This window comes from Ascaphus truei, unplaced genomic scaffold (genome assembly GCF_040206685.1).
Source record: "Ascaphus truei isolate aAscTru1 unplaced genomic scaffold, aAscTru1.hap1 HAP1_SCAFFOLD_2029, whole genome shotgun sequence".
NCBI lineage: Eukaryota > Metazoa > Chordata > Amphibia > Anura > Ascaphidae > Ascaphus > Ascaphus truei.
In genome coordinates this window covers 1-10,000 of record NW_027454937.1, presented here as the reverse complement: position 1 = coordinate 10,000, position 10,000 = coordinate 1, and the positions used below count along the sequence as shown (strand labels likewise).

Here is a 10,000-nt window from a genome sequence, read left to right as displayed (position 1 = left end):
GGGATACCTGCAGGGGGAAGAGGGGGCGGCGTGTCAAATAGGGGGATACCTGCAGGGGGGAGAGGGGGCGGCGTGTCAAACAGGGGGATACCTGCAGGGGGAGAGGGGGCGGCGTGTCAAACAGGGGGATACCTGCAGGGGGAGGGGGGCGGCGTGTCAAATAGGGGGATACCTGCAGGGGGAGAGGGGGCGGCGTGTCAAACAGGGGGATACCTGCAGGGGGAGGGGGCGGCGTGTCAAATAGGGGGATACCTGCAGGGGGAGAGGGGGGCGGCGTGTCAAACAGGGGGATACCTGCAGGGGGAGAGGGGGGGCGTGTCAAACAGGGGGATACCTGCAGGGGGAGGGGGCGGCGTGTCAAATAGGGGGATACCTGCAGGGGGAGAGGGGGCGGCGTGTCAAACAGGGGGATACCTGCAGGGGGAGGGGGCGGCGTGTCAAATAGGGGGATACCTGCAGGGGGAGAGGGGGCGGCGTGTCAAATAGGGGGATACCTGCAGGGGGAGAGGGGGGGCGTGTCAAATAGGGGGATACCTGCAGGGGGAGAGGGGGGGCGTGTCAAACAGGGGGATACCTGCAGGGGGAGGGGGCGGCGTGTCAAACAGGGGGATACCTGCAGGGGGAGAGGGGGCGGCGTGTCAAACAGGGGGATACCTGCAGGGGGAGAGGGGGGGCGTGTCAAACAGGGGGATACCTGCAGGGGGAGGGGGCGGCGTGTCAAACAGGGGGATACCTGCAGGGGGAGAGGGGGCGGCGTGTCAAACAGGGGGATACCTGCAGGGGGAGAGGGGGCGGCGTGTCAAACAGGGGGATACCTGCAGGGGGGAGAGGGGGCGGCGTGTCAAACAGGGGGATACCTGCAGGGGGGAGAGGGGGCGGCGTGTCAAACAGGGGGATACCTGCAGGGGGGAGAGGGGGCGGCGTGTCAAACAGGGGGATACCTGCAGGGGGAGAGGGGGCGGCGTGGTCAAACAGGGGGATACCTGCAGGGGGGAGAGGGGGCGGCGTGTCAAACAGGGGGATACCTGCAGGGGGGAGGGGGGGGCGTGTCAAACAGGGGGATACCTGCAGGGGGAGAGGGGGCGGCGTGTCAAACAGGGGGATACCTGCAGGGGAGAGGGGGCGGCGTGTCAAACAGGGGGATACCTGCAGGGGAGAGGGGGCGGCGTGTCAAACAGGGGGATACCTGCAGGGGAGAGGGGGCGGCGTGTCAAACAGGGGGATACCTGCAGGGGGGAGAGGGGGGGCGTGTCAAACAGGGGGATACCTGCAGGGGGGAGAGGGGGGGCGTGTCAAACAGGGGGATACCTGCAGGGGGGAGAGGGGGCGGCGTATCAAACAGGGGGATACCTGCAGGGGGGAGGGGGGGGCGTGTCAAACAGGGGGATACCTGCAGGGGGGAGAGGGGGCGGCGTGTCAAACAGGGGGATACCTGCAGGGGAGAGGGGGCGGCGTGTCAAACAGGGGGATACCTGCAGGGGAGAGGGGGCGGCGTGTCAAACAGGGGGATACCTGCAGGGGGGAGAGGGGGCGGCGTGTCAAACAGGGGGATACCTGCAGGGGAGAGGGGGCGGCGTGTCAAACAGGGGATACCTGCAGGGGGGAGAGGGGGGGCGTGTCAAACAGGGGGATACCTGCAGGGGGGAGAGGGGGGGCGTGTCAAACAGGGGGATACCTGCAGGGGGGAGAGGGGGCGGCGTGTCAAAAAGGGGGATACCTGCAGGGGGGAGGGGGGCGGCGTGTCAAACAGGGGGATACCTGCAGGGGAGAGGGGGCGGCGTGTCAAACAGGGGGATACCTGCAGGGGGGAGAGGGGGCGGCGTGTCAAACAGGGGGATACCTGCAGGGGGGAGAGGGGGCGGCGTGTCAAACAGGGGGATACCTGCAGGGGGGAGAGGGGGCGGCGTGTCAAACAGGGGGATACCTGCAGGGGGGAGAGGGGGCGGCGTGTCAAACAGGGGGATACCTGCAGGGGGGAGAGGGGGCGGCGTGTCAAACAGGGGGATACCTGCAGGGGGAGAGGGGGAGGCGTGTCAAACAGGGGGATACCTGCAGGGGGGAGAGGGGGCGGCGTGTCAAACAGGGGGATACCTGCAGGGGGAGAGGGGGCGGCGTGTCAAACAGGGGGATACCTGCAGGGGGAAGAGGGGGGGCGTGTCAAACAGGGGGATACCTGCAGGGGGGGGAAGAGGGGGCGGCGTGTCAAACAGGTGCAGGGGGGAGGGGGGGCGTGTCAAACAGGGGATACCTGCAGGGGGGAGAGGGGGGCGTCGTGTCAAACAGGGGGATACCTGCAGGGGAGAGGGGGCGGCGTGTCAAACAGGGGGATACCTGCAGGGGGGAGAGGGGGCGGCGTGTCAAACAGGGGGATACCTGCAGGGGAGGGGGAGCGTGTCAAACAGGGGGATACCTGCAGGGGGGAGAGGGGGCGGCGTGTCAAACAGGGGGATACCTGCAGGGGGAGAGGGGGCGGCGTGTCAAACAGGGGGATACCTGCAGGGGGAAGAGGGGGCGGCGTGTCAAACAGGGGGATACCTGCAGGGGGGAGAGGGGGCGGCGTGTCAAACAGGGGGATACCTGCAGGGGGAGAGGGGGCGGCGTGTCAAACAGGGGGATACCTGCAGGGGGAGGGGGCGGCGTGTCAAACAGGGGGATACCTGCAGGGGAGAGGGGGCGGCGTGTCAAACAGGGGGATACCTGCAGGGGGAGGGGGCGGCGTGTCAAATAGGGGGATACCTGCAGGGGGAGAGGGGGCGGCGTGTCAAATAGGGGGATACCTGCAGGGGGAGAGGGGGGGCGTGTCAAACAGGGGGATACCTGCAGGGGGAGGGGGCGGCGTTTCAAACAGGGGGATACCTGCAGGGGGGAGAGGGGGCGGCGTGTCAAACAGGGGGATACCTGCAGGGGGAGAGGGGGCGGCGTGTCAAACAGGGGGATACCTGCAGGGGGAGAGGGGGCGGCGTGTCAAACAGGGGGATACCTGCAGGGGGAGAGGGGGCGGCGTGTCAAACAGGGGGATACCTGCAGGGGGGAGAGGGGGCGGCGTGTCAAACAGGGGGATACCTGCAGGGGGAGAGGGGGCGGCGTGTCAAACAGGGGGATACCTGCAGGGGGAGAGGGGGCGGCGTGTCAAACAGGGGGATACCTGCAGGGGGAGAGGGGGCGGCGTGTCAAACAGGGGGATACCTGCAGGGGAGAGGGGGCGGCGTGTCAAACAGGGGGATACCTGCAGGGGAGAGGGGGGCGGCGTGTCAAACAGGGGGATACCTGCAGGGGAGAGGGGGCGGCGTGTCAAACAGGGGGATACCTGCAGGGGAGAGGGGGCGGCGTGTCAAACAGGGGGATACCTGCAGGGGAGAGAGGGCGGCGTGTCAAACAGGGGGATACCTGCAGGGGGGAGAGGGGGGCGTGTCAAACAGGGGGATACCTGCAGGGGAGAGGGGGCGGCGTGTCAAACAGGGGGATACCTGCAGGGGGAGGGGGCGGCGTGTCAAACAGGGGGATACCTGCAGGGGAGAGGGGGCGGCGTGTCAAACAGGGGGATACCTGCAGGGGGAGAGGGGGGCGTGTCAAACAGGGGGATACCTGCAGGGGGAGAGGGGGCGGCGTGTCAAACAGGGGGATACCTGCAGGGGGGAGGGGGCGGCGTGTCAAACAGGGGGATACCTGCAGGGGGAGAGGGGGCGGCGTGTCAAACAGGGGGATACCTGCAGGGGGAGGGGGGGGGCGTGTCAAACAGGGGGATACCTGCAGGGGGAGAGGGGGCGGCGTGTCAAACAGGGGGATACCTGCAGGGGGGAGGGGGGGCGTGTCAAACAGGGGGATACCTGCAGGGGGGAGAGGGGGGGCGTGTCAAACAGGGGGATACCTGCAGGGGGGAGAGGGGGCGGCGTGTCAAACAGGGGGATACCTGCAGGGGGAGGGGGCGGCGTGTCAAACAGGGGGATACCTGCAGGGGGGAGAGGGGGCGGCGTGTCAAACAGGGGGATACCTGCAGGGGGGAGGGGGGGGCGTGTCAAACAGGGGGATACCTGCAGGGGAGAGGGGGCGGCGTGTCAAACAGGGGGATACCTGCAGGGGAGAGGGGGCGGCGTGTCAAACAGGGGGATACCTGCAGGGGGGAGAGGGGGGGCGTGTCAAACAGGGGGATACCTGCAGGGGGGAGAGGGGGGGCGTGTCAAACAGGGGGATACCTGCAGGGGGGAGAGGGGGCGGCGTGTCAAACAGGGGGATACCTGCAGGGGGGAGGGGGGCGGCGTGTCAAACAGGGGGATACCTGCAGGGGAGAGGGGGCGGCGTGTCAAACAGGGGGATACCTGCAGGGGGGAGAGGGGGCGGCGTGTCAAACAGGGGGATACCTGCAGGGGGGAGAGGGGGCGGCGTGTCAAACAGGGGGATACCTGCAGGGGGGAGAGGGGGCGGCGTGTCAAACAGGGGGATACCTGCAGGGGAGAGGGGGCGGCGTGTCAAACAGGGGGATACCTGCAGGGGGGAGAGGGGGCGGCGTGTCAAACAGGGGATACCTGCAGGGGGAGAGGGGAGGCGTGTCAAACAGGGGGATACCTGCAGGGGGAGAGGGGGCGGCGTGTCAAACAGGGGGATACCTGCAGGGGGGAGAGGGGGCGGCGTGTCAAACAGGGGGATACCTGCAGGGGGAAGAGGGGGGGCGTGTCAAACAGGGGGATACCTGCAGGGGGAAGAGGGGGCGGCGTGTCAAACAGGGGGATACCTGCAGGGGGGAGGGGGGGGGCGTGTCAAACAGGGGGATACCTGCAGGGGGGAGAGGGGGCGGCGTGTCAAACAGGGGGATACCTGCAGGGGAGAGGGGGCGGCGTGTCAAACAGGGGGATACCTGCAGGGGGGAGAGGGGGCGGCGTGTCAAACAGGGGATACCTGCAGGGGGAGGGGGAGCGTGTCAAACAGGGGGATACCTGCAGGGGGGAGAGGGGGGCGGCGTGTCAAACAGGGGGATACCTGCAGGGGGGAGAGGGGGCGGCGTGTCAAACAGGGGGATACCTGGCAGGGGGAAGAGGGGGCGGCGTGTCAAACAGGGGGATACCTGCAGGGGGAGAGGGGGCGGCGTGTCAAACAGGGGGATACCTGCAGGGGGGAGAGGGGGCGGCGTGTCAAACAGGGGGATACCTGCAGGGGAGAGGGGGCGGCGTGTCAAACAGGGGGATACCTGCAGGGGGGAGGGGGGGGCGTGTCAAACAGGGGGATACCTGCAGGGGGGAGAGGGGGCGGCGTGTCAAACAGGGGGATACCTGCAGGAGGGAGAGGGGGCGGCGTGTCAAACAGGGGGATACCTGCAGGGGGAAGAGGGGGCGGCGTGTCAAACAGGGGGATACCTGCAGGGGGGAGGGGGGGCGTGTCAAACAGGGGGATACCTGCAGGGGGGAGGGGGGGCGTGTCAAACAGGGGGATACCTGCAGGGGAGAGGGGGCGGCGTGTCAAACAGGGGGATACCTGCAGGGGGGAGAGGGGGCGGCGTGTCAAACACGGGGATACCTGCAGGGGGAGGGGGAGCGTGTCAAACAGGGGGATACCTGCAGGGGGGAGAGGGGGCGGCGTGTCAAACAGGGGGATACCTGCAGGGGGAGAGGGGGGCGGCGTGTCAAACAGGGGGATACCTGCAGGGGGGAGAGGGGGCGGCGTGTCAAACAGGGGGATACCTGCAGGGGGAGGGGGGGCGTGTCAAACAGGGGGATACCTGCAGGGGGGAGAGGGGGCGGCGTGTCAAACAGGGGGATACCTGCAGGGGGGAGAGGGGGGCGGCGTGTCAAACAGGGGGATACCTGCAGGGGGAGGGGGGGCGTGTCAAACAGGGGGATACCTGCAGGGGGGAGAGGGGGCGGCGTGTCAAACAGGGGGATACCTGCAGGGGGGAGGGGGGTCGTGTCAAACAGGGGGATACCTGCAGGGGGGAGGGGGGGCGTGTCAAAACAGGGGGATACCTGCAGGGGGGAGAGGGGGCGGCGTGTCCAAACAGGGGGATACCTGCAGGGGGGAGGGGGGGCGTGTCAAACAGGGGGATACCTGCAGGGGAGAGGGGGCGGCGTGTCAAACAGGGGGATACCTGCAGGGGGGAGAGGGGGCGGCGTGTCAAACAGGGGGATACCTGCAGGGGGAGGGGGGGCGTGTCAAACAGGGGGATACCTGCAGGGGGGAGAGGGGGCGGCGTGTCAAACAGGGGGATACCTGCAGGGGGGAGGGGGGGTCGTGTCAAACAGGGGGATACCTGCAGGGGGGAGGGGGGGCGTGTCAAACAGGGGGATACCTGCAGCGGGGAGAGGGGGCGGCGTGTCAAACAGGGGGATACCTGCAGGGGGGAGGGGGGGCATGTCAAACAGGGGGATACCTGCAGGGGGGAGGGGGGGCGTGTCAAACAGGGGGATACCTGCAGGGGGGAGGGGGGGCGTGTCAAACAGGGGGATACCTGCAGGGGGGAGAGGGGGCGGCGTGTCAAACAGGGGGATACCTGCAGGGGGGAGGGGGGGCGTGTCAAACAGGGGGATACCTGCAGGGGGGAGGGGGGGCGTGTCAAACAGGGGGATACCTGCAGGGGGGAGGGGGGGCGTGTCAAACAGAGGGATACCTGCAGGGGGAGGGGGCGGCGTGTCAAATAGGGGGATACCTGCAGGGGGAGGGGGGGCGTGTCAAAACAGGGGGATACCTGCAGGGGGGAGAGGGGGGGCGTGTCAAACAGGGGGATACCTGCAGGGGGGAGGGGGGTCGTGTCAAACAGGGGGATACCTGCAGGGGAGAGGGGGCGGCGTGTCAAATAGGGGGATACCTGCAGGGGAGAGGGGGGGCGTGTCAAACAGGGGGATACCTGCAGGGGGAGGGGGCGGCGTGTCAAACAGGGGGATACCTGCAGGGGGGAGGGGGGGCGTGTCAAACAGGGGATACGTGCAGGGGGAGGGGGGGCGTGTCAAACAGGGGGATACCTGCAGGGGGGAGGGGGGGCGTGTCAAAACAGGGGGATACCTGCAAGGGGGAGGGGGGCGTGTCAAACAGGGGGATACCTGCAGGGGGGAGGGGGGCGTGTCAAACAGGGGATACGTGCAGGGGGAGGGGGGGCGTGTCCAAACAGGGGGATACCTGCAGGGGGGAGGGGGGGCGTGTCAAACAGGGGGATACCTGCAAGGGGGAGGGGGGGGCGTGTCAAACAGGGGGATACCTGCAGGGGGGAGGGGGGCGTGTCAAACAGGGGGATACCTGCAGGGGGAGGGGGGGGCGTGTCAAACAGGGGGATACCTGCAGGGGGGGGGGGGTCGTGTCAAACAGGGGGATACCTGCAGGGGGGAGGGGGGGCGGCGTATCAAACAGGGGGATACCTGCAGGGGGGAGGTGGGGCGTGTCAAAACAGGTGGATACGTGCAGGGGGAGGGGGGGGCGTGTCAAACAGGGGGATACCTGCAGGGGGGAGGGGGGGCATGTCAAACAGGGGGATACCTGCAGGGGGGAGGGGGGGCGTGTCAAACAGGGGGATACCTGCAGGGGGAGGGGGGGCGTGTCAAACAGGGGGATACCTGCAGAGGGGAGGGGGGGCGTGTCAAACAAGGGGATACCTGCAGGGGGAAGAGGCTGCGTTCATATCGGGGCTGCAGGAGAAGGGGGGGCGCGCCGGGGTTAGGGAGTGGGGGGGAGAGGCTGCATTACATATCGGGCTGCAGGGGGAGGGTGCGCGCCGGGGTTAGGGAGTGGGGGGGGGACACGGTGGGTGTGGGGTGGGGGACACGGTGGGTGTAGGGTGGGGGACACGTCAGCGTTAGGTGGGGAGAGGGACACGCCGGGGTTAGAGTGGGGGACACGCCGGGGTTAGGGTGGGGGACACGCCGGGGTTAGGGTGGGGGACACGCCGGGGTTAGGGAGTGGGGAGGAGAGGCTGCGTTACATATCGGGGCTGCAGGGGGAGGGGGCGTAGGGTGGGGGACACGTCGGCGTTAGGGTGGGGAGTGGGACACGCCGGGGTTAGAGTGGGGGACACGCCGGGGTTAGGGTGGGGAGGGGGACACGCCGGGGTTAGGGTGGGGAGGGGGACACGCCGGGGTTAGGGTGGGGGACACGCCGGGGTTAGGGTGGGGGACACGCCGGGGTTAGGGTGGGGGACACGCCGGGGTTAGGTGGAGGACACGCCGAGGTTAGGGTGGGGAGGGGGACACGCCGGGGTTAGGGTGGGGGACACGCCGGGGTTAGGGTGGGGGACACGCCGGGGTTAGGGTGGAGGACACGCCGGGGTTAGGGTGGGGAGGGGGACACGCCGGGGTTAGGGTGGGGGACACGCCGGTGTTAGGGTGGGGGACACGCCGGGGTTAGGGTGGGGAGGGGGGACACGCCGGGGTTAGGGTGGGGGACACGCCGGGGTTAGGGTGGGGGACACGCCGGGGTTAGGGTGGGGGACACGCCGGGGTTAGGGTGGGGAGGGGGACACGCCGGGGTATGGGTGGGGGGACACGCCGGGGTTAGGGTGGGGGACACGCCGGGGTTAGGGTGGGGGACCACGCCGGGGTTAGGGTTGGGACACGCCGGGGTTAGGGTGGGGGACACGCCGGGGTTAGGGTGGAGGACACGCCGGGGTTAGGGTGGGGAGGGGGACACGCCGGGGTTAGGGTGGGGGACACGCCGGGGTTAGGGTGGGGGACACGCTGGGGTTAGGGTGGGGAGGGGACACGCCGGGGTTAGGGTGGGGGACACGCCGGGGTTAGAGTGGGGGGACACGCCGGGGTTAAGGTGGGGGACACGCCGGGGTTAGGGTGGGGGACACGCCGGGGTTAGGGTGGAGGACACGCCGGGGTTAGGGTGGGGGACACGCCGGGGTTAGGGTGGGGGACACGCCGGGGTTAGGGTGGGGGACACGCGGGGGGTTAGGGTGGGGAGGGGGCTGCATGCTGGGGACCCCCTCCCTGTCTCACCCGTGCAGCTCTGGATATTCTGGGAAATGAACGCCCCGGGACACGGGGATGGGCTGAGAGAACTTGAGGAAGAAGCAGGCGGGGAGATCCACGCTGTTTGTGTTGGTGATGGAGGAGAAGGAGGGCGTCCTGGGGGTGAGAGGAGAGGAACGATGAGAAGCGGATCCTGTCTCCCCCCCCGCGCACTCACACTCCCCCCCGCGCACTCACACTCCCCCCCCCGCGCACTCACCCCCCCCGCGCCCGTACACCCTCCCGACTCGGTGATATAATTGGGCTGTCACACAGAGCCACGTCCCGGTGATATAATTGGGGTGTCGCACAGAGCCACGTCCCGGTGATATAATTGGGCTGTCGCACAGAGCCACGTCCCGGTGATATAATTGGGCTGTCGCACAGAGCCACGTCCCGGGGATATAATTGGGCTGTCACACAGAGCCACGTCCCGGTGATATAATTGGGGTGTCGCACAGAGCCACGTCCCGGTGATATAATTGGGCTGTCGCACAGAGCCACGTCCCGGTGATATAATTGGGCTGTCGCACAGAGCCACGTCCCGGTGATATAATTGGGCTGTCACACAGAGCCACGTCCCGGTGATATAATTGGGCTGTCGCACAGAGCCACGTCCCGGTGATATAATTGGCCTGTCACACAGAGCCACGTCCCGGTGATATAATTGGGCTGTCGCACAGAGCCACGTCCCGGTGATATAATTGGGCCTGTCACACAGAGCCACGTCCCGGTGATATAATTGGGCTGTCGCACAGAGCCACGTCCCGGTGATATAATTGGGCTGTCGCACAGAGCCACGTCCCGGTGATATAATTGGGCTGTCACACAGAGCCACGTCCCGGTGATATAATTGGGCTGTCACACAGAGCCACGTCCCGGTGATATAATTGGGCTGTCGCACAGAGCCACGTCCCGGTGATATAATTGGGCTGTCACACAGAGCCACGTCCCGGTGATATAATTGGGCTGTCACACAGAGCCACGTCCCGGTGATATAATTGGGCTGTCACACAGAGCCACGTCCCGGTGATATAATTGGGGTGTCGCACAGAGCCACGTCCCGGTGATAT

The 10,000-nt window shown here is 67.5% G+C and overlaps 1 protein-coding gene across 1 annotated transcript in view; it reads right to left on the bottom strand.

Annotated features, from left to right (window-relative positions):
• The window catches only part of LOC142477155 (mediator of RNA polymerase II transcription subunit 1-like), a gene marked incomplete at its 5' end in the record, with an annotated part of 30,254 nt that extends 21,210 nt beyond the window's left edge, over positions 1–9,044 (bottom strand). Inside the window, 2 exon segments of the mRNA XM_075582203.1 lie at positions 8,916–8,952; positions 8,954–9,044. Coding sequence (XP_075438318.1) covers positions 8,916–8,952; positions 8,954–9,044 — 128 coding nt within the window.
• Between the last annotated feature and the right edge of the window lie 956 nt (positions 9,045–10,000).